Source organism: Rhamphochromis longiceps, linkage group LG13, assembly GCF_057381845.1.
Source record: "Rhamphochromis longiceps isolate RC_006_pf linkage group LG13, R_longiceps_female_GT1.1, whole genome shotgun sequence".
In the NCBI taxonomy this organism is placed as follows: Eukaryota; Metazoa; Chordata; class Actinopteri; order Cichliformes; family Cichlidae; genus Rhamphochromis; species Rhamphochromis longiceps.
The window spans coordinates 19635582-19660664 of record NC_140569.1 but is presented as its reverse complement, the minus strand read 5'-3'; the positions used below and the strand labels follow the sequence as shown (position 1 = coordinate 19660664).

General features: G+C 41.0%; 2 protein-coding genes across 2 annotated transcripts; both read left to right on the top strand.

The window, feature by feature from the left end:
- The first annotated feature begins 522 nt into the window (after positions 1–522).
- klhl31 (kelch-like family member 31) lies at positions 523–4959 on the top strand. Its single transcript, XM_085428304.1, has 3 exons — positions 523–635; positions 2116–3321; positions 3407–4959. Exons 2-3 carry the CDS (start codon positions 2147–2149, stop codon positions 4137–4139), a joined length of 1908 nt encoding a protein of 635 aa, XP_085284430.1. The 5' UTR covers positions 523–635; positions 2116–2146; the 3' UTR covers positions 4140–4959.
- A 6996-nt stretch (positions 4960–11955) lies between these two features.
- On the top strand, positions 11956–24492 carry gclc (glutamate-cysteine ligase, catalytic subunit). The gene is made up of 16 exons (XM_085428302.1): positions 11956–12612; positions 13894–14006; positions 17474–17656; positions 17800–17913; positions 18179–18237; positions 18451–18587; positions 18702–18776; positions 19317–19433; positions 20574–20712; positions 20811–20923; positions 21026–21118; positions 21236–21340; positions 21448–21529; positions 21613–21722; positions 23060–23180; positions 23280–24492. Exons 1-16 carry the CDS (start codon positions 12463–12465, stop codon positions 23459–23461), a joined length of 1893 nt encoding a protein of 630 aa, XP_085284428.1. The 5' UTR covers positions 11956–12462; the 3' UTR covers positions 23462–24492.
- The last annotated feature ends 591 nt before the right edge of the window (positions 24493–25083 follow it).

Genomic DNA, 25083 nt, shown 5'->3' with positions numbered 1-25083 from the left:
CTTTATTCAACATCTCCTCAGACTTCTGCTGTCTCTGTCTTTTGCTGTAGCCTTTTAGCATGCAGATCATTAAATGTGCTGTACTGGGACACTAATTGCTGTAAATATTACAACATCATTTTAATGTAAGCTGGCTGTATTTTAGGAATACATGAATGTTCTGTAAAACAAAAAAAATATTACAATAAAAAAAGCTGTAAAACAAATGACAGTATGGTCACTGTGAATTTTGCAATTACATTTTTAACGTTGCTTAAATGTTGCACGTGCCTCTCTATAATTAAACCTTTATTTGGCAGCGACATCGTGTCTGCAAATGAATATTTACTTTTAATAGTTTTATTGTAAAAGTGTACAAAGTTGTTTGCACTAATCACGTAACACATGGCATCCCACTGAGGATACACAGCCACCCGGCAGTATGTTGTTATCAGATGATTACAGGCTATTGTGGGACACTTTCACGTTGAGGGTCTTCTGCCACTGGTATTGCACAATACTTGATTGGAACCCACTCCCCTGGAGGAGGAGTTTACTGCATATCCCTTTCCACGGGGGTGACGGCTGGTCTCTCTCCTGCTCCAGTAACTGGAGGTGCAAGCTCCCTCTTCACCGGCCTCAACTTCATTTTTTAGGTAAGTTTCTAAAGCTTGATTGTTTGGCATTATAACAAAGCAGGAGGCAGTCAGAGGAAGCTCGTACATCAGCATTTGTAAGCTTTTACAGAACAGAAAATCTGCTTTCTCGCTCCAAATATTGTGCTTCAAAATATCAAAAATGTCTGATGAGTAGAACTTGTAATTTCATTTTTCAAACATAGGCATGGGAAAAAGAACTATCTGTGTCTGCTAGGCCTGTGGTAAATAATGCCAGCAATGACGTTTCTGATAGTGTTTTGTCTTGTATACGGTCGTCATTGTAGACTTTAAGACAAACTTGAAACAATTTATGAAAGAAAAGTGTCAAAAAAGAAAAGAACAAGCAAACAGTCAGAGGACATTAGGCCTGCTGTTCATGTCTCAAAGTCTATAAAAGGAACGTCATGGGTGAGCCGGCCAGTGTTGCTATTCCTGGACATGCTGCTGATAAATTGTGACAGATGCAACGAGGGAGCATGCTGATGCACTTAAACACTCCTGGCTCACCTGGTAGCACACGTTTTCAAATCTGCCAAAAGAAATCTGAACAGTTCCAAAACAAAACCAACATTGAAGGTGGAGACATCTTACATATTTGACAAGAAAATGATTAATATAAATTAGAAATATAATAAGATAATATAAAATATAAATACAAAACAGATAGCAATTATTCGCTCATTGATGATACTATGAGGACAACACATCACATTTTAAAACTGTAAAAACTTTATTGTTCATTGAAAAATATAAGCTCATTTTCAGTGTTCACACAGGGTATGGTGAGCTCAGTGCAGTTCATTATGGTCTTGTTAAAATAAGCAAGGTTCTTACCAAAAGACAAGTTGGCTGGATGGCAATATATGTTGCCCTAAAAGCCTGACTATGTGATTTTCAGGATAAAGGGTGCCATGTGCACCTCCTGAACCCTCATGTCCTCACACGTGCTGGCTCTCGTACCCCACACTGTGACACTAAGCTAGATTTTCCCTTTTCTTCTTTAGCCCTGGGGACGGGGCACCAATGAGTTCCAAACAGAATTTCAAATCTTTAACAATCAGTTTTTCTGCTTTGCCTCAGTTCATTTTAGCCTCCGCCCTGTCCCTTTTGTGCAGGAATTTCTCTGAGGGTTATCTGAATCTTCCTTAAAGTCTTTGAATGTCTATAACTATTTGTCCTTATGGTCTTTCACAAAGAGCTGAACACTTTCTTCAGTTGCTTTCTCGGGTGCTCTTTTTTACCCAGTTATTTTACCTATTAGCTTGGGTAGCTGTGTCTTTTGCTGCCCCTGTCCCCACTGCTTAAAATGAGTTGCTTTCATCAATAAGATAACCCAGAAAAATTAATTTCTGTCACAAGTTGCATTTGTCGCACTTTATCTGCAGCTGGTTTTATCTAGTTCGCTCATAAAACACTTTTTTATCCATTCAAGTTGAAATAGACTAAAAAAGCTAACATTTATGTGCTCATTTTTCAGAAGGTCCGGGCTGTGTTCTGCTGCTAAAACCATGGCACCCAAAAAGAACAAGGCAACCAAAAAGAGCAAGGGAGACATAAATGATATGGCCCTGATGGTTGAGAACAGCCCCATCAACAAGATTAACGGGCTGAACACTCTGCTTGAAGGCGGAAATGGCTTTAGCTGCATTTCGACTGAAGTCACTGATTCTGTGTATGCCCCGAACCTCCTTGAAGGTCTGAGCACCATGAGAAACGAAAGCTTCCTCTGTGATCTAACAGTCGCCACCAAATCAAAGTCATTTGATGTGCACAAGGTTGTCATGGCCTCTTGCAGTGAGTACATTAGAAACATCTTGAAGAAGGACTCGACCCTCCAGAAGATAGACCTGAACGACCTCTCACCGGTTGGCCTCGCTACTGCAATTACGTACGCATACTCAGGAAAGCTCACTCTGTCGCTCTACAGCATTGGCAGCACTATTGCTGCAGCCATGCTGCTGCAGATTGGCACCTTAGTGAAGATGTGCAGTGACTTCCTCATGCAGGAGCTCAGTGTGGAGAATTGCATGTACGTAGCCAATATCGCTGATGCCTATGACCTCAAAGAAACCAAGGAAGCGACTCAGAAGTTCATGAGAGAGAACTTCATTGAGTTTTCTGAGATGGAGCAGTTCCTGAAGCTAACCTATGAGCAGATCAGCGAATTTCTGTCAGATGATTCCCTGCAGCTACCTTCTGAAGTTACAGCCTTCCAGATTGCCATGAAATGGCTGGACTTTGATGAGAAGAGGTTAAAGTATGCGGCAGATCTGCTAACTCTCATCAGGTTTGGCACTATCACTCCCCAAGACCTGGTGAATCATGTCCAAGGTGTGCCAAGAATGATGCAGGACCCCGAGTGCCACCGCCTCCTCGTCGATGCTATGAATTACCATCTGCTTCCGTACCAACAGAACATCCTCCAGTCACGCAGAACAAAAGTACGTGGTGGTCTCAAAGTGATTCTCACAGTTGGCGGACGCCCTGCCTTGACAGAGAAATCTCTCAGCAAAGACGTTCTCTACAGAGATTCAGATAATGTGTGGAATAAGCTGACGGAGATGCCAGCAAAGAGCTTCAATCAGTGTGTTGCAGTCCTGGACGGATTCCTGTATGTTGCGGGGGGTGAGGACCAGAATGATGCAAGAAACCAGGCAAAACATGCCGTGAGCAACTTCTGCAGGTAAGAACTAAGACAGGTAAGCCCACCATCTGTCATTTTAGTTAGTGTATGTGTAGCATAAAATAATCCCTTTTGCATTCCTTAGGTATGACTCCCGGTTCAATGCTTGGATTCACTTGAGCAACATGATCCAGAGGCGCACCCACTTCAGCCTCAACACATTCAATGGCCTCTTGTTTGCCATCGGAGGGCGAAATGCTGATGGTGTGCAGGCCTCCGTGGAGTGCTACGTGCCTTCCTCCAACCAGTGGCAGATGAAAGCACCCATGGAGGTCCCCCGCTGCTGCCACGGCAGCTCTGTGATCGACGGAAAAATACTTGTATCTGGAGGTTACATTAATAACGCCTACTCCAGGTCTGTGTGCTCTTACGACCCTTCCACTGACACCTGGCAGGATAAGAGCAGTCTGAGCACGCCTCGAGGCTGGCACTGTGCCGCCACTGTGGGAGACCGCGCCTATGTGATCGGCGGAAGCCAGCTAGGAGGGCGCGGGGAGAGGGTGGACGTCCTTGCTGTCGAATCTTACAACCCTCATAGTGGGCAGTGGAGCTACTGCGCACCTCTTCACACGGGGGTGAGCACAGCAGGGATTTCCATTTTGAATAGCAAGATCTATCTCCTCGGTGGCTGGAACGAGGGCGAGAAGAAGTACAAGAAATGCATTCAGGTTTACAACCCTGACCTCAATGAATGGACTGAGGATGATGAGCTGCCAGAAGCCACAGTCGGAATTTCATGCTGTGTCGTCACCATACCGACACGGAAAACACGAGAGTCCAGAGCCAGTTCAGTTTCATCTGCACCTGTCAGTTTATAAAGAATTAGATCATAACAACCTTGTACTTTACATGTCTGGAGGTTTCCAACTTGTCCAAGCTCCTGAAAATGGTCCTTAGCTTTCATATTATATTTGGCATCAGTAAAGCCAGGTAATGGTTATGAAAGAGATAAATTGATGTAGTAAATTATTAATTTATCTTCTTTATTTTTTCCTTTTTTTTGACAAATCTAACTCTGGGGCCAATTCAGCCAGACTAATTTTGTTAGCCTTTTTTCTACAGCAAATGGAGTGCTATTTAAAAATCAAATATAAGATATAAATTTCAAGATTCCTGTTAAAATTCACTTGCAGCACAACAATTTTATTTGGCCCAGTGCCATGGAAACAATGTATGGTCTGACAGTCTTGTTTATGGTGATTATAGCTACTGTGATTCTCAGATACTTGAAAAGAAGAAGAAGCTGGAGCTGGAATAAGTGTTGGTGTCACCTACCAGGAGTAGGCGCTCGTGACTGGTGTTGAAACGCACCACGGAGCAAGACTGCAGATTCTCTGCTTGTGTGCCACGTGCAGCATTCTGCAGCTTTGCTCTGTATGTTGTGTGATCACCATAAACACTATTGCAGCAAAGAAAACAGGTTGGGGTTAGGAACGTGTTGGAACAATGAGGGTTGAATGAGTTTAGATGTGATGGTGAGACACTGTTTTTGTAAAAAGGACAAAAAAAAAGGAACAAGTTAACTCGGGAATGATGTTCAGAGCCTGAGCTTTGCTGGAAATCGTTATTTATGGATCCCCTGACTGCTCATGTGTTTCCATTTTTTTTCTTTGTTTTAATTAAAGAGAATAAGGATAAGCTAGTCTGAGCTGTGGTCATTTATTGAAAACCATTTTTTATTGCTACTCTTGGGCACACTTTGCATAAATCAACAAATCAGAATGTGTTGTGTTTGCAAATTTATATGTGCATTTACAGCTTTCTGTGCTTTGTAACTGGGCTGAAAAGTCCAATGACCTTTCAATACAACTCATAAAGTTTGAATTTATGAGTCAGAAACTGGTGGGCACCATCTGCAAGTATTACAGCAAAACTTGGCTAACATGTGCATTACAGTTTTTTCTGATTGCTTAAGCACATTTTTTGTAACCATTGGCTAATTTTGCAAAACTCTTCACACAAATAAGAAAACCTGTCACCCAATAATCAAAACATTGTAGTTCTCTTGCAAAAGCGAACACAGCTAGATTAACTCTTCACACCTTCGTAAAAATGGTGTTTCCGTATCAAACAGTACACATAAGCCATCATCTACTAAGCACACAATGCGCCAACTGCACACTGATGATATGAATACAAAACACATCTGGCTTTTGCTTTCTCTGTGCACAAGGTAGGCTATGTCAGTTTGAGCTCATACTTCTGTCATAGATCCATAAGCATAGAGGGATCCAAACTTCAAGTACTGGTGTTTATTCAAACACATCAAAACAAACACAAGTGTCTATTTCCAAGTATAGGATTATTTGCAATCGCCATAATGACTATATGGGTTACTTGGTCTGCAGTGAACATGCTTCCTCTGCCCCCAGCATCTGGTCATCTAGCAATTCTGTAAAGTAACAATTTCAGTATTTTTACATCAATGGTATTGGTGTGTTTCTCATTGGCATATGGCAGTGCTACAAATCTTTGTGCGAAGTGACTGTACTAACCGATTCTTATTTCAAGATGTCCTTATGGTGCTTGCTACAGTGTAGCAGCTCGAGTTAGGCTGGACCCGTTGGCCAGCTACCCTCAGGGTCATTCCACGGTTGATTACATGGTCCACTATTGTAGCTCTGATGTCATCAGCAATTCTATTTCTTACTCTTCCTACCCTTCCTCTCCCCCCTCCTCATCTTCCTCTCCCCCCTCCTCGTCTTCCTCTTGCTCCTCCTTGTCCTTGTCGTCCTCTTCATCCTACTTCTTCACCTCCACGTCCTCTTCCTCGGCCTCCTCTACTTCTCACTCTTTCTGCTCCCTCCATTGTACTCCGCACACACAGCTTACCTGTATTATAGTGCTTAGGCTGATTGCAAAGTGAACTAATTATCTAAAAAAGTTTTCACATGTGAAAGTGTGCCAGACAGTTGGCAAATTAGTGTTAATGATAGCCATACATGTGTATACTTTTGCTAGGAGTGTGTTGGAAATTTGGTAATTGAGTGTTGTGCAGTGAATTGTGCCTACAGTTTTGCAAAGTGTGTGTTACAAAATTGCAAACTGAGTGCAAAGCAGTTTTTGTGCTTTTAGTTTTGCAAACTCAGTGAGTGGTTTTGCTATAAGTCTGAATAGTTTTAGAGATTGTGCTACAAGAATCACAGTTAGGGTTTAAGCATTCAGAAAAAACTGTAATACAATAGCACAAAGAGCTCACATGGAAGCAAAAGTAGAATGTGTTTGAACAGAGCGTAACTTGATAAGATAAGAGATCATAACTCACAGTCAAAAGCTGATGAAGAGAACTGATTTCATAACTTGAATATTTCACTGTTAAGTCTGTAAAGTCACACTGGCCTTTATGACAAGCCCTTAGTTAGGCATATGACATGCTCATCTACGTTGCCTGTAGCACAATGTCTTATTTCCAAACTAGCTGTGAGTTTGCTCAAATATCTAAGCTGTTGACTCCATATGTCCCCTCGAGGTCACTGAGGCCTGCTAGTCCCAAAAGACTCAAATGAAAAACAGCTGCGATTGAGCTTTTTCAGCTATAGCCCCCAAACTTTGGAACAATCTCCCTGCCCGATTTAGAATCGGTCCCCTCGTTGCCTGTTTTTAAACTACGTCTTAAAGCTCATTTTTACTCTTTGGCTTTTACTGAGAATGAGAGTGGTGTTTTCTTATCTTGTAATTATTAATGTTTTTATTGTTTTATTGTGTTGTTTTGGTGCTTTGTACACCACTTTGTCAAAGTCTGTTGTTTTTAAAAAAGAAATGCTTCATAAATAACATTGAATTGGATTGTTTGACGGTACAAACCTTAAATTGAATGATTATCAGCGGGATTTAGTAGTGCGTGGTTTTCACAGCGTCGTTGGTAAACTGGCTGGATTAGTAAAGCGGCATTCCTGTCTTCTAAAATATGAAAGAGACATGCACCTTTTGTTTCTGGTCTTAATTCAGTTTTTATAGGTCCCATGATGTTTGCAATGTCTTTGACACATCATTTTGAATCTCTGCACATACACGGAAAACAATATACAGTGAAAGTCTCCCTGACCATTGATCACATGAGTCATTCTCCAGCAGAGTTTAGTGTAACTGAAGTGGTTTAGTGGTTTTTGGAAACTTATCTATAATATGTTTGTCCTTATCTTTGATGTCCTAAAACTTCTGCCTGAAGACAACAGCAATTCAAACAGAAAGTCTGAATGGTTGTTTTTAACGTTGCCTTGTGCTCTTGGGGGGGCAGTGGGAGCTCTCCACCCTCTCCTAACCTCTCTAAACCCCATACAGTGGCAGCACATGCTTTGGCTTAATAATCTAATCTTTATAATCTAGCTGCAGTACTTCACAATCCTCCAGCCTTTGCCACACCTTTTTGCTTTCCAGACACTCAAAAAAGAAGAAACAAGTAATTAATATAACAAACGAGACAAAATAATTATTATATAAGTATGTAACCATACACGTGGAGAATGTGTTAAACAACCCACATGTATTTAAATTTAAATACATGTGGGTTGTAGCTGTAAACCGAGTCTCACAAATGTATTTTACTATATATTTGTGAATAAAACTTAAGAAACTCTTAATATTTGGGCAAAAACATTACATCGACAGTGACATCGCTTGTAGTGATTGCCTCTAAGTGACTGTGCAGGTTTTATCGACACAGAGGGGGTGTGACCCGAGCAGTCGATTGTGTTTGGTTAAACCACATCCTCAAATCCTTATTTGGCTATGAGTGTAATAACCCTACAAGCTATTTTGTCAACTCATGCATATACAATAGGCCTATCCTCGCCCTCTCACGAGAGTGCTGTATCATTATTACATTTACTTTTGCAAATTTGCCTTAGTATGAACACTCTACCCTAAACATGACTCGTTCATTTTAGTGCTGTGGAAACTAAGGGTAAATAAGTTACCCTGCAAAAACAAACAAACAGGACATGGCTGCTTTTGATTTTGTCTTCCATAGTCTTCCTCATACTATTCTTTACTTTAAAAAACAAAAACAAAGAGGGAGCCAATAATCAGAAAACTCCAAACGAACATGAAACCAAAAAACTAAAGAAACGAAAAGCTTGCCTTATGTCAGATAAACAACAGTGTTTTTATTTTGTGTTCTGTGTATACAAGGAGGCACATTTACTCTGGCAAAATGATATTTTGTCTTTAATAGTCATTGTTCTTAATGTAATAACCCTCTTTTTTCATATAAGAATAAACCAAATCTTCCATGTAAATGTATATGTTCATTATTTATTTGTCAAGACAGAAAGTCACATAATACCAGTTTTGATAATTAAGCCTAAAGTGAATGTTTAATACTTTGCCATACAGCAGGTTAACCTAAGTTGGCGTGGATTCTGGTCTTACCAAAATAATCAGTTCATAATTATGGAAAAGACAATGGCAAACAGTAATCTGCGTTAGAAAAGGTCAATGTAAAGAGAATATGAACGATTTCCCTATAGTCAATTGTTTTTAACAGTTGCTCGAGCGTAAGCGCGATTAGATAATTACATTTAAATTAAACAACAATAACAGTAATTCAATAGCTTAACTTGATTTCCACAGGAAGGAAGGACTCACTCTCTTTGAAGTTCAGTGCCCCATTTTTCCATTATCATTTTACCATTTATAGACTGTGGCTAAATCTGTTCCTGGCTAGAAACACAGAGGATGAAAGACGTTGCCTGTGGAGCCTCGCCGATGACCCTATAGAAAAAAATAGACCTTCTTAAATAAGTTCTTTGATTATTTTGGTGTTGCTCACTGTCATGGTATTTTTTTCTTCTTCTTTGTGTAGCTTGTTTTTCTTTTAAATGAAACTAAAATAAAATCTTAAAATTAGAAATAAAAAATAATTTTTAAATTATTAAAGTATTTTACAGTTTTTCTCATATGCTAAAACACAAAAGCCAGTCCTCTAAACCAAATGACCAGTTGTCTAAACACATTTACTAAATCTAGCCATCATTTACCAATATCATAAACACATGCAGACACAATTCACAGAACACAATCCTCCGTTGTCATAAATCTAAACACATCTTTCCTTGCTAAAACACAAGTTGCAAAAGAACTCTGCTCATATTCTCAAATGAAAGCTCATGTGATGCAACATGCTTGCCACAGTCAGCAATATTTGAACACAATGAACACACCTGGCGTCATTCATTACACACAACGACTCAAAATTGAAGACACCTGTTGCTAATGCTGTGACTACATGTATAAAAGCAAGTTCAGAGTGCACAGTATGCTGAAGAGGTCAAGCAAACACACTGGATGAAGGCAGTCAGGGGAAGAGGAATTTGATGCAGAGCAGGGAGAAGAGCTGGCCCTGGAAGAAGAGCTGGCCCTGGAAGAAGAGCTGGCCCTGGAAGAAGAGCTGGCCCTGGAAGAAGAGCTGTCCCTGGAAGAAGAGCTGTCCCTGGAAGAAGAGCTGTCCCTGGAAGAAGAGCTGTCCCTGGAAGAAGAGCTGTCCCTGGAAGAAGAGCTGTCCCTGGAAGAAGAGCTGGCCCTGGAAGAAGAGCTGGCCCTGGAAGAAGAGCTGGCCCTGGAAGAAGAGGAGCAGGCCCAGGAGGGAGAGCAAGACAACCTCGCACCATCTTTACGGATGAGATGCGAGCAACAGTCATTGACCATGTCATTGTCCATGGCATGACAATGGCTGAAGCAGGACTAAGAGTCCGTCCAAACCTGAGTAGGTTCACCGTGGCCACCATTATCAGGGCATTCAGACAACACAATAGGTATTGTACTCGATTGCTTTCTTTGTCACAATACAGTTTTACAAACCTGTGAAAGTAGTCTATTGGTTTCATATCAATTGTGACTGTATTGTAACACATGTCAATTGACAACACATGTATCTTTCTTTAGAGTTGAAAGAATGCCACATAGAGATGGGAGGGTTCCCATATTTACAGCGGCACAAGAAACCCTCATTGTGGATATGGTTCTGGGAACAACCTCATCAGACTCCGGGAGATCAGAGACAAAGTCATTGCCGATAATGTCAACTTTGAGAGCATTGACGATGTCAGCTTGGCCACAATGGATCGAGTTCTCCGGCGCAATAAGACGCGGATGAAACAGGTCTATGGGGTTCCCTTTGAGCGCAACTCTGCGCGACACAAAGACCTACGTTACGAGTATGTGCAAGTAAGTATACATCCATGTTAACAATACAGTTAGTGGACATATTGTGTTGCTCAGTGGCCTACATTACTTCTGGACAATACTGTGCTACCTGATTGAATGTTGTTCTGAACACCTGTGCACTTTCACATTTTCACAGAGGATATTACAGTTGGAAACGATGGCCAGACCTCATGAGTACCTCTTCCTGGATGAGGCTGGTTTCAGCCTGCAGAAACGAAAGAGGCTGTAACATCATTGGCCAAAGAGCCATCACTGAGGTCCCTGGCCAACGGGGGGGTAATATTACCCTTTGTGCGGCCATGGGTCGGAGGGGCTTGTCCACCGGCATGCTGTCCTTGGGTCTTACAACACCCAACGTCTCCTCACCTTCCTAGAAGAACTAAAAGACATCCTCCTGGACCACCACCAACACCATCCTGGGCCCGCACATCACATTTATGTGATCATTTGGGACGATGTCCGCTTCCACAGAACAAACCAAATCAGAGAGCGGTTCACCACCAACGGTGACCACTTTTTAAACGTCTGTCTGCCACCTTACTTCCCTTTCCTGAACCCTATAGAGGAGTTCTTCTCATCGTGGAGATGGAAGGTTTATGACAGACAACCATACACAAGAGAGAACCTCCTAAGGGCAATGGAGCTGGCCTGTGACATCCCAGCGGAGGCCTTCCAAGGATGGATTCGCCATTCCAGGGCGTTTTTCCTGCGGTGCCTGGCAAGAGACAATATAGCCTGCGATGTGGGTGAGGTGATGTGGCCCAATGCAGCTCAGCGACATGATGCCGCACAGTGATTGTGGTGTGAATAATGTAAATAAAAAAAAATAATAATAAATTAAAAAAAACCCCCAAAAGCTTCACACCCTGATCATGTTTTCAGGAGTACTGTTGTGTACAATAGATTCTGTTTTTGCATTCAGTTGTGTTACAGTAGTGTACATACATGCAGGATTTTCTATAGATTTATACTCTTCATATGAAACTCACAAATCTAAATGCCTAATCCTCTGCAGAGATCTACGACAATCCGTTGCTGTATGGTTTATAAAAAATATGCATTGGCAGTTATGAAACAAAGAACCTTTTCACAAATTGAGCATTGTGTTTTCAATTGTTTTGCTGTAGTGTGTAATGATGTGTATAGTGTTTACATTTTTTTTGAAAGCTTCAAGCTGCTCTTTTGGCGTGAAAGTTTGAGTTTTGCAGTGGGAAGGTGTGGTTGTATTTATGTAGCTTTAGAAAAGGGTGTTGTGTTTAGACATTGGGGAACATGGTGGAAACGTTTGTGAAATCTGTTTTAGCATTTGCGAAAAACTGTAATATGGACGAATGTTATATCTACGGCATCTCGCTCTTGAACGTGCCCTGGTGCTCGCTATGATTGACGGCTTGGTGGGCGGAGACTCGAAGCGAAGATTGCTGACGCAACTCCACGCTACGCTCCGCCTGAAGATGTCACGTGTGTTGAAGTAGGAAGGCGTTCATATGAACAACACTGAGCGACTGCGTGCGGCAGAGTGGTTCCGAAACACAGACTTCTCTACCGGCGCACGTCGCTGTCATTCCCCCCCCATATAGCTGCGCTTTTACTGGCTTCAGTCCGTAGCTGTTTACCGAGCTGGTGTCACCAGGCACTAAGTCGTCCGTTTAGCAGCGGGTGCGGAGTTATTAACTCACGGTACCGAGCTAACGAGGCATTAGCAAGTGATGAGCAGGGGCCTGTTTCTTTTGGACGTCCAGCTGAGGTTACCGACAGGGCACGTTGTTGCTTAGAAACCCCAAGAGATCCTTCATTCAGCCCGCGGCTCTGTTGAAAGCCCTCCATACTCTGCCGCTTGTTTTAACCGACGCTTCATGCGAGCTCTCCCACCTGGACAGACGAGCTAGCTAGCTATCGCCCGGCGTGCCGTTTAAATAGAAAGCAGGCAGCAAGAGCCGAACAGCGGTCACTTTATACCTGCAGTCAGCGTGTGCGATGGGTCTACTGTCACAGGGATCTCCACTGAATTGGGAAGAAACCCGAAAGTATGCTGACCACATTAGAAAACACGGTATCATCCAGTTTCTCAACATCTACAACAAACTGAAGGATCGTCAGAAAGATGTGCTAAAGTGGGGCGATGAGGTAAGGATTGTGGAATAATATTAATGCTGGTGTTGTCTGTTAATGCTTTTAATCTATTAGTAATGCGGCTGGGCATGATGCAACAGTGGTCCTGTGTTGATAGACTAATTAAGTGTGTGTGTGTGTGTGTGTGCGCGCGCACCTTGACCGACTGCAGCACATACACATGTAACTGCAACAAATCCTGCAGCTCTTTGATACTGTATACCAACGGTGGCAAACATAAGGCCCGGGTTCCAGAATTGGCCAGGCAAAGACTCCAATCCGACCCTCTGGCCATATTTGGAAAATTTCAAAGGAAGGCATAAGTTTTGGACTTTTAACTGTATTTTTACATATATTACAGCTTGCCCTACTCTGCCTACACACAAGTAATTAAGTAATAGATAAACAATTAAATGACAGAAAAGTTCGTGTTTGTCTGATATAGAATTTTCAGTTTTTCATGTGTCCACCATAAAATAAATAAAGCAGGACATTTTCTGTAAATTAAAAGAAAAGGTTTCCTGCTTTATGGGCAGCAATTTTAGACATTTCTTTATCGTGTAGAAAAACCAAGATGTGCTTGTTGAAATCGTGCTTCTTTGCACCAACCGCTCCGGCAGCTGTATATGGGCCCCGATGTAAAACTAGTTTGGCCTCCTTGCAATATGTGAAGCAATGTAATTCCCAGCATGTTTGAGTTTATTGACATGACAAGGCCGTAACCATGGAGCCAGTTTTGACTTTTAAGTCAGGTGTTGGGGAGCGTTGAATAAGAGTTGAAGAGAGCCGTGAGCAAAAAACATGACAAAACAGAAGTCCAGCTTTGTCACTGGTGGTGGTCCAACACTCATTTATTTTCCCTTGCTGCTTACACTGCTGGCATGCCTGCTACCACATGAGGACACTCCTTATTGTGTGGATGGTAACTTAATGGCTACTATGCAATGTATGTGGGTTTGTCTGTTGCTCGCTGTGGTTTTCTTACATTTTCATTCAAAACTTCACATCTCTTCATCCGTCACCAGCCACAAAAATCTGTACAGCTTGAACAAAGTATTTTGATTTCAAACCATGTGGAATGCTGTTGTTATAGATTAATCCCTCTTTCAGACAGGGGATTACAGGGTAGCAGAGTCAAAAGTCAAGGAAATGTAACTGATGAATTGGAATTGATGTGATGGCATCTATAGCGCCGATGGAAAGTCTGGTGTTTATTTAAAAAATAAAAATAAAAATCAGGCAAGTACTTTAAATACAGTATTTGTCTAATTCTGTCTTTGATCGTTTTGCTTTTAGGTTGAATACATGTTGGTGGAGTTTGACGACAAGGATGAGAAGGTTCGCCTCGTCCTGAATGGTGGAGATGTTTTAGCAACTCTGCAGGACCAGGGAGAAAACATAAACCCCAAGTAGGTACACTGTGTGTGTGTGTGTGTGTGTGTGTGTGTGTGTGTGTGTGTGTGTGTGTGTGTGTGTGTGTGTGTGTGTGTGTGTGTGTGTGTGTGTGTGTGTTCAGTTGCATATGCTACTAAAAGATGAAAGATGCTCATAATTTACTTGGCTAGTGTTGTTTTCTCCTTTGTGTCTCCTCCCAATATTAAACTGGGGATCTTTTACTCGTTAGGCGAATGTGTAAACCACTACACTGTGGAGGAGACACTGTGTTGTTGCACTGAAATGGCAACACACAAAACTAGAATATGAAAAACATTTGAATAAATGCCACACCTCAAATGTCAGGAGCTGTGACAAAAAGGCTGTCGGTTTGTTTTGAATAAATGTAAGCTGAGAGATTAATGGCGGATTTTGCTTTGCTTATGACACAGTGGGATAATAAGAAGAGGAGGAGTGAGATGAGATGCTGTATAAAGGTTAAATCAGCATGCATTGCAGGTGGACACTTTCTTTTTGTATTTGTTTTGTTATCAGCCTCAGTGAAAGCTCCTGAGTTGGTGCATGGCGGCTTTTTTATAACTTAAATTGGAAGTGCAGCAGTTAAGAGAAAACACTTCTTTTTGATATGCATCAATGTGACTTAAAGTAACAGATGCTATAGCTGCTCAGTGGAGGTCTTATGCATTAGAAATTACAGCTCCCTATAGGGTTGGGCCATATTATACCGTTCACGGTAATACAGGTATAATGTTAGGCAACGATAGGAAAATGAAATATCGCGATAGAATATGAGTAAAACGCGCATGCGCAGTGCCTTTGTTTTCATACGCACATGGCCGATTGTTGAGTGAAACAGATGAACCAGAATTGGTTTGTACAAATGGTGCAACTTCAGTGATGTGGAACTGGTTTTGTGTTTGTCCGTCAGATACACGACAAAGCACATTTTTTTTGCAGAACATGCAAGCGGCCGTTGTTATTGTCGTATTTGTCGGACTAAGATGCTCTTAAATCTGGGAGTAAACTGGGTCCTAAACTCCGTATATTTCAGGTCAAACGAACACTGCAGCATCACTGAGAGTTAAACTGTCTAAAGTCTTTCATCTTTAATAAAACGATCAGCATTGCTGCTTTACCAGGTGTAACTATGAAGTTTAACTTCCAGGCATCCATTAAAACAAAATTTATTACATTTAACGGAGTTAGAAGTTAGCAGGAAGCTAGCGGAAGTTAGCTCGCTAGTTTCGCTAGTTACCTAAGCATGATATTGCATGTTCTGACTGAGAGATTTCTGAAAAAATTCAAACGTTCAGCTCTGCTATCACTTCCAACATAAATGAAGACAGGAAACTAAACAGCAGTGACATTTGTAGGGTTACTGAAGTTGGGCTAGCTGGTATATAATGATGTGCTACGTAATCGCTAGCGACACAGCTATGTTAGCATAACATAAACAGTGAAGCTGGAGGACGAACACTTAACACTTTTACACTTATAAAAGTTAACGTGAAGGTTCCTCATGGTTAGAGACAAATGCAATCGCATGGCAGGATGCTGTAAACGGACCAAACTTCAGTCAGGAGAACAACTGAGATAATCCATCCACAATACGAGGTTAGTCATTAATATACTGCAACAACATGGGAATAGAGCAGCTGCCAGAGAATTCAACATTAATGAATCAATGGTACAGAAGTGGAGGAAGCAAGAAGAATGAGTTTAATAAAGTTTGATTTATCTGACTGCTTTGTTTCGCTTAATGTGCCTTATAATCCTGTGCACCTTATGGTCCAAAAAATACGTACTGCACACTGCAGTTTAATGTTGCAAAGCACCTCTTTTTAACTTCAGTGGATATTATACATGGTTATGCTCAGGATATGTCAGCCCGTTTCTACTGGAAATGCCTTTTGGTTAAACTTTCAGCAAGGAATTTGCATTTGCACTGTTACATTTTTATAAAGCTTTAATGTACATAAAAACCAGCTTCTTATTTAAGTGAAAATAAATGGAAGGTTGTCTTTTTGCGCTAGTAATGTTGTGGAGTTGTATTTTGTCTCGCATCAATTATATCGTCAGTTATATCGTTATCGCAAATTTTCAAATCTATATCGTGATAAATATTTTTGGCCATATCGCCCTGCTCTAGCTTCCTATTCCTCCAGCTGTTGCAGAACATTTAGTTTAATGTGCAATGTTCAACAGAGTTCTGTGGCAGCTTATTCCCACAAAAATAAAATGCTAAACGTTTTTTACATGTTTTTTATTTACATGTATACACACACACACTTAAACAAAAGCACCTGAGAAGTGCAGTTGAGTTGAATGTCCCATTCTGAGTGTGCAGGCAGGAGTCAGACCCTCCTGTCTCATCCTGTTTTTCACTCTCAATCAGCTGTTTCCATTCACTGTATTTGAGTATTTGTTTGTTTTTGTTTTTCCTCAAATCACACAAGTTGGTGCCATTAACAGAAATCTTGAGTATTTTTGCTGTGAAACGCTCCTGAGATCAGTAGTTTGTTTTTTTTTTTGGTTTTTTTTTACTAATATGATCTCAGATTAACTTTTTTTTTTTTACTATACACTCTAAAAACTACAGTCTTAAACAGTCAAACATGGTTGTCTTGTTTTATCTCATCAGAAGTTTTTAACCTAAGGTTATAAAAAAAAAAAGTGTCCATACAGAACATGCACAGAGACTCTCTGTTGATCACATTGTCTTTGCACAAGCAGTTAACTGGAAGAGACACATCTCCCCGACTCAGAGCTTTGAGTTATTCTGTTTGATTTTGGCACAGCCCCACAGGCTCCCTGCACATGGTACCAAAGCTTGAATCTTCCAGTCTTTCTGCTCAATAGTTCAATTAATATTGCAGCACAAGAAAAGGGTGCGTAGCACGCTTGTTAAAAACAAAAAAATGTACAGCACAGTGTTTCTGTGATGTGCCCTTTTTTAGCGTCGTTTAGGTGGCTTTAAAAATATGTGACGCGGAAATTAATCTGTTACAAAAGTTTTGTTGATGACTGACTGACATCTCCAAGGTGATGCCAAGGTATTTCCCCCCTGATGAGCTCCTCCTGGGAATACTGTTTGCATGTCTAATCTGTAGTGCCATCTCTGCAGTCGCTGTAAATGTGTTTGTACAGGCTCCTGAGTGTTATGTTTGCTTGCAGCCCATGACATCGGTCTAAATCTGTGTAGCCAACTTCACCCAGGGGAAATACCAGTGACAGTGGGAATAGTAGAGCCGATGCATTCCTCATTACTGCCCCTCTGTCGCACACACCAAAGAGCAGGCTCAGAAGCACAAATGTGTCGCGTTCATTTGCCCCTGCCAGGATTACGCCCGACGTATGATAAAGGGAGAGCGGTCCGTTTATTTAATCAGAAAGGTCATCGTGATACTGAAACCAGGGGCTTTTTTTCCAGCCTGACCTCTAAGTGTTGTAGCTTAATAATACACTTTGTGTGTTTTTGCAGTCACCCCACACTGTGGAGACCAGAGTATGGTAGCTACATGATCGAGGGAACTCCAGGTCAGCCATACGGCGGGACAATGTCAGAGTTCAACACTGTTGAGGGCAACATGAGGAAGAGGCGGCGCGAGGCGTCGTCTGTCCTGAACCCCAGAGAAACGCTCTGCACCGTCACCGCATTTCCAAGGTGCTTCAGTTTATACTGATCAAAGGTTTTTACCCTCATAAAGGAAGTCAATACAAATGTGAATCTATAAGCTGATATGGGATTGTTCTAATAAATGTCAGCCGCAGCTTTTTAATGTTGCGTTATGTGATGGTTTTGTTCAGGTTAGGCTGCCCGGGTTTCACCAAACCAGAGTACCGACCAACTCCTGTTGAAACAGGAGTGTCCAAGTCGCTGTTTTTCCCCGATGAAGCCATCAACAGACACCCGAGATTCAGGTAGGCTTCATGGTTGTAATGTCAGTACAGTTTAGATGTGTTTAATTAGAAATTTTGGAGTTAGTTGAGCAAAATGGATCAGAAACTGATGGGCAGGAAATATCCACATGGTTACATGTGATTTTTATTACCTTTTAGATTGTGATGTCATACTTTTGCTTCTTGTGTTTTTATTGTGTAGCACTTTATTATTATTTTTTTAATCTGTGAAAAGTGCTGTATAAATAAATACATTTTACTTGCATTTTTTACGGGTTTTTTTCAGCACTCTAACCAGAAACATACGTCACAGAAGGGGAGAAAAAGTTGTAATAAATGTGCCAAGTAAGTCTGACTGAATTGAGGATATTTTTATATTCTTGTTTTTTTTTGTGATAAGCAACAATTGCGACCTGTAGATGTGGTCAGAGTCGAACACATCTGTAAGCTACTGTAAATGGAGTTAAAGTTGTGTTGGGTTTTTTTTGTTTTTTTTTTATGTGATTCATTTGCCTTTAAGACATTGTGGAATAAATGCATGTGACCAAATTTCTTTAGTTTTCAAAGACAAGTGCACTCCATCTCCGTTTGTGGAAGAGTTTCCTGAGGATGATGGCGAAGCGGCGAGGGCGGCTCTGCCTGACCATATCTACATGGATGCCATGGGCTTCGGCATGGGCAACTGCTGTCTGCAGGTAGTGAATGAACTGACCGAGCAGCGTGCCACGTCTGGTTGTCTTTGTCAGCTTCACATTCCTAATAAGTAACTTATAAGTGTACTTCATCCTATTTTTACGATGCTTTTGCAGGTGACATTCCAGGCTTGCAGCATTGATGAGGCAAGGTATCTTTATGACCAACTAGCAACATTCTGCCCCATTGTGGTGAGTGGATAAACAAAACACTTGCTTCCTGTCATATATTATGTTTCCGTAACTGACCTCATTCTCAGCAGGACTGTTTCAACTGCTTATCAAGCTATTTATGCGCTTGATGCTGTAGCAGCTTTAGAACCTGCAGTTTTTGCTGTGCTATAGTAGATGTGACGTCTAAGAAGCCAAAAACAGACCACACTGACATAATGGATGCTGTAAATAAACACTGTCTGTGGCTCTACAGTAGATGCACACTCCATGCAGGGGAATGCAAATAGTAAAACCTGCAAACAAACCAAGTGTTATAAATACATATTTATGCAAATTTTTGGTATTTTGTTGATGCAGTCACCTCTTTGATATGCATTCATTTGATTTGTTAGAAGCTCTGAAGCGCTGTTGGGTTCTTAACAGCTATTTAAGGAGGTTGCTCGTTTTTTGTTGGGTTGTTTTGTTTTTGTTTTTTTTTTAACAAATTTGCATCGATTTTATTTATTTGAACCCACATTTCCTTTAAACGCACTAAAGAGAGTTTTCACTCTTTACCAGATGGCACTGAGTGCAGCCTCACCCTTCTACAGAGGCCATGTGTCAGACATCGACTGTCGCTGGGGAGTTATTTCTGCTTCGGTGGACGACAGGACGCAGGAGGAGCGCGGGCTAAAGGTGAGCAGGTGGACCTGAAAACGGCCAGGAGTAGCCATGACTTTATAAATGTGTTTTATTCATTTGTAGAGGCAGACTTCTGGTGAGTTGTTGGATTTAAAAGGGGCTTTTTGTGTTCCTGTTTCTGACATCTAAAGTCATTAGCTCTTGAGATCCACGGGAGTAACCCGAGTGCAATGGTGAAACTAAGTTACTAGGGAGATTTCCCAACAAAGTTTGAATGTTTTTTTTCTTTTGAGTGCAGTTTTCTGACAGTGCTTTCAAGCAGTTTAATATGATATGAGACTGTGAAACTAACTGCAAAGAGTGCGTGAGCTGCAGGTCAGCATAACCTTTTCATGCTTGATGATGCCAGATGAGCTGAGCTCAGAAAACCCAGTTCAGGCCGTCATTTTAGTTCAGGGTACTGATCAGATTTAAAAACCTCGAATGAAAGTGAGTAGCTTTATTTACTCACTGTATTTCTAGTATTTCTAGTCCAGCCGGTGTCAGTAGTGACAGTAGGCACTCTACATCATGGCTTGACCCTTTTATTTGTAAAGTTTATGTCAGTCATGTGTTGCATCATGTGCTTTCATGCTTCCTGGAAACTAATCTCTCGTCGTTCCTCCTATAATGAAGTGCAGTGTCACATCTGTGTGTAGAGGCCAAACTAAGATGCATTTCTGCTTTTGCATAATGCTTTTGCATAAAGGTGCAAGGAACAAAACACTGGAAGTTGTATTATAACCACTGCAGTGACTGAGTATGCTCAGATTTCAGATTATACAGACTTTCTTACATGTGTTTAAAAATAATTTGTAATGATGGCTGTTGTAACTTAAATGATAAATATGTATAGTAAAATGGCCAGAGGACCACTGATGGTCTATGCAGTTTGAGTGTTGTGCTGAGTCCTATCAAGTGGCAGTAGTGGATTTAAAATAGGTTTTAGTCAAACACAAATTTCTGCCGTAAATTTCTTGTCATCAACTACTACTTTACTAACTGCTTTTTTCCCCCCCTTTTTCTTATGCTTATGATGCTTCTCATCTAACCTTGTAAAGAGCCAACTTTTTATTTTCATTACTAAGTTACTTTTTATTATAGTTTGTTGAAGTGAAAGTGAAGCAGTAACGAAATGTTTTTCTTTCCTTGCAGCCTTTAAAAAACAACAAATACAGGATCTTCAAGTCGAGGTATGATTCCATTGACAGCTACCTGTCCTGCTGTGGGGAAAAGTACAATGACATTGATTTGACGATAGACGAGGAGATCTACAAGCAGCTGCTGAGTGCAGGTACTGATTCTGAAAATACAAACGTTTTAGCCACGGGGGAAATTCTAAACGAGATGATCGCGCAGTAATGAAATGAATAATGCATTCTGTGTGAATAGGCATCGACAAGCTCCTGGCCCAGCACATAGCGCATCTTTTTATACGAGACCCACTCTCTGTCTTTGAGGAGAAAATACACTTGGATGACGAGAACGAGTCCGATCACTTTGAGGTGAGAATTTAAATGATTTTTTAGAAGAGGGCCACCTGCATGTAAAAATGCAGTATACACATGGCTGCAGTGTACACGAATATTCATTCAGACTTCTTGCAGAACCTCCAATCAACCAACTGGCAGACGATGAGGTTCAAACCTCCCCCTCCAAACTCTGATATCGGCTGGAGAGTCGAGTTCCGCCCCATGGAGGTACTGCTCACCTCTTTGACTGTTTTGTTGTAATCTGCTTTCAAATTCAGTGATGTGGTGTGTTGTCTTATTATTTTTTATTTTTTATTTTATTTTTTTTTTGCCCTTTCTTTCCAGGTGCAGCTCACTGACTTTGAAAACGCTGCATATGTGGTGTTTGTGGTCCTGCTGACCCGTGTGATCCTGTCCTACAAACTGGACTTCATAATCCCGCTGTCAAAGGTGATAACAACCCCACAGTTCTTTTTCTTAAAAAAGGAAATTAACCAGTGAGTAGGGTTGTGAATTTTTGTACACAGTGATCTGATACAGGAAGTGTCTTTTATTAGGTGGATGAAAACATGAAGGTCGCGCAGAAGAGAAACGCTGTCCAGGAAGGCATGTTTTACTTCCGCAAGGACATCTTTAAAGGTGCTTAAAAAAACAGTTTATCTTTGGATCTGCGCTTGTTGTCAAGGCCTCAGACTGAAGCAGCTGATATATTTATTTTGCAGGCTGCAACCCGGTGCTCGATGGCACCGCGTCTGCTCAAAACGGCTTGGAGTCTGATGGTGCCAATGAGGAGTACACACTGATGAGCATTGACACAATCATCAATGGAAAGGTGAGTTATTCTCCTGCACATGACGTGTGAGCTATGCTGGTAGTAATGACTCAATAGGAAAATGATGTTGAACGACCGTATCTGTCATTTTATTTTAGTTCACCTTTTTTAAGTCACGATCCCTTCTTTCTTTTTATTTTTAACTTATTTTTTTTTAAATCCTGTTTTCAGTCTGTAATGACAGATTTATACTTGTAGTGCAAGTATAGGCCAGTCACGTTTGAGGCATTAGTTGCATGCAGGTTAACCGTTGCTGTGAAGAGCAAAAATGCATTAGACGACAACTGACTTTCATCAGACCGTGACTGAGCTGGGGGGGGGGATTGTATCTCTAGACAAAAATGAGGACCTGCAGAGAGAAGAGTTCATTTTTGCTTCGATAACCACTGCTTCAACAACAAACCCAGTAAATTAGCCATTTCCCTGAGAAGTTGATTCAGAAGATTAGAAAAGGGATTCCTAGATTTATGATGCCAAACTCCAATAGCAGTTATTGCAAGGCACTTAATATTGTCAGGCCATGCAATTTAACAAATAGAAACCTAACGATCTTCATCCAGCAGCAGTTGGCAGTGGTGTGTTGGGAATCTTTTAACATAAGAAATATTTGGCAGAAGCAGATGTACACTCCCGTCTGCTCTCCTTTTCTCTTCTTTCCCCTCACCTTGGTCTGATCATGGCAGATGTCTGTCCCTTCCATGACCTGGTCTTGCCAGAGGGGTTTTTTCCTGTTAAAGGGAGTTTTTCCTTCCCACTGTCGCCAAGTGCTAGAGGATTATTGGGGTTTTCTTTCTGATAGGGTCTTTACCTTAGAGTATACAGAGCACTGATTTGACTATTACACAAATAAAAATGAATTGAACAGAGTTGAATTTTATTGATTTTAAAACCTGATGATGTTCTCAACTATAAGTTGTCATTATTCATGAACCAGCTTTTGGATGGAGCACTATACAAGTGATAAGACAATAAAGCTGCCCTCAGTTATCATCGTATTGATTAAAACTAACATGCAGATGTATTTTAGTAGCCAAACTCTGGGATGGAGATGGAGGAACAATATTTCTGCCTGTGAAGAAAACATTGTTTGCAGATGCATGTAGATGAAATGAAACCCGCAGACTTGAGTTATCCAATTTTAAAGGAGCTTTGTTATACAAATAAAAGAGAGACATTTACAATATTAAAAGTTTTGGCCGCAAGGGTATCTGTTTTTAAATCTCTTGAAATAATCTGGAAGGGTTTGTAGTTGCAGTAGTTTAAGTTTTCTTTTTCTATCCTGCTGAGGAGACTTCAGCATTTTGTTTCTTTTTTTCTTTTCTTTTTTCAATCATCAGGAGGGAGTATTTCAAGGGCTTATCCCAATACTTAACTGCTACCTGGAAAACATGGAGGTGGATGTGGACACCAGGTGCACCATCTTGAATTATCTGAAGCTCATAAAGAAACGTGCCTCAGGTAAAGTGTCATTAAAAGGTTAATACTGAGTAGTCTCATAAGCAAAAGCATTTTTCTCCTTGTAACGCTCCCTAAACGACTTCTCCTGATGTTAAATAGGTGAACTGATGACCATGGCCAAGTGGATGAGGGAATTTGTCGCGAAGCACCCCGACTACAAGCAGGACAGCATCATAACCGACAAGATCAACTACGACCTGCTCAGAAAGTGCGACAGGATTGCTAAAGGAGAGGAGCAGTGCCCTGAGCTCATTGGCAACCCAGTTAACAGATCCCAGTAAACGAGAGAGGAGGGCAAAAAATATTGTAGATGATACAAACATGCATGTAAAGAAAGACCAAAGGTGTGGCTCGGAACAGAAGAGGTCCAATCATATGAGAATGCAAACCGGCATGTGTGTAATGTAAAGAAATGCACCTGCTTCAGACATATGTGTGTGTATATACTGTATGAGATTTTTATGATTACAATGTTATTTTAATAGATGAGCAATAAGACATGCAAAGGGTAATAGAAATCAGATGTGTATTTATTTTTATCTGGAAATTAAGCCTATCTGTGAGAATGTAAATGTAGCAAAGAGTTGTACAGTAGTCTGCTTTTAATCTCCTGTAAATACTGTACTTCAGCTCTTTAAAACATTAACACAACTTTTTCTTTTTGCCTTTTTAAAATACATTTATATGACATGTTTGCTTTGCGCTGCTGACCCAATGCGTTCTCATCCCGGGGAGGTCATAAATCAGATACCGTTGACTGCCAGTCATAGTAACGCACAATGTATTGTTTGGTGGTGGTACTCAATGTGAGAGGACCGTGAGATCTACAACATCTGGGGCAGGTTTGTCAGCCTGGAGATCATGAAGTTCACTTTCTTCCCCCCCACTCAGATTACTTTGTTTTCACTTGTTTCTGTTTTTGTTTTGTTTACTATCACTTGTTGGTTGGGGGATGTGTTTGAGTGAGAACCAATCAGTACTCTGTCGCATATAGGCACTAAAGTGAAACTACTTGATCATATGCGGGCATTAAAAACTGTTTTTGTGTTGGGAGGACGTGAATCCCTTTGCAGTGGTAATCCTGCAATGTGGAGGCAAATTTAAAAAAAAAAAAGATGGACTGGATGTGACTGACCTGTCTCATGTGACACACCGCCAACTTTGACAAAAACCTCATTATCAGATTCCCCCCGTGGAATGAGAATGAACTGGCTGACGTTGTAGTGGGACCTTTAAATTTGGTGTTGCATTCAAGTGGTAAACAATTGTTTGCAATCTGATGCTGTTTTAAAATAAATCTGTGCAACAGTAAGCTCATGGGTTTCTATTTAATGGAGTCCCATTTCATTTTGCTCAAATATGATGCAGAAGCCTTGGAACCAACCTACACTTTGCAGTGAATTAATAACGGCTCTAGAGTTGACCTTTTAAGGAATAGTGCGTGTTTCAATATTTTTTCTGTTTTGGTCACCTTCTGTTGTAGAAGTCCTGAACCTTGTCACCCACAAGATGGTGGTATTGAACCAGCGTTTCACACAACAGTGACAGATGAGAGCATTACCTCGGTTTGACCTCCAGGATAAAGATAACGATTGTGGTTGGTACAGGCCTACTTATCCTGCAAAAGAAATCAAAGCCCTAGGACCCAATGTTCTCTTTAAAATAAAATGCCCTGGTCTGAATTGATGCATGATTATAGGCTGTGCACAAATATCAGGTTCACACTGTGTACTCATAACAAGAGGACAATCATGCTCTTCTGACAGTAATCTGCAGCTAATGTGCTGTTGGCATGATGATGTGCTGCAATCAATGTTAGGTCTCTTTGTGGAAACAGCGGTCGTTCAGTAACCAGTAGCAGGTCTTCAAAATATTACAGGTTGACCAGTGATTATACAGAAAA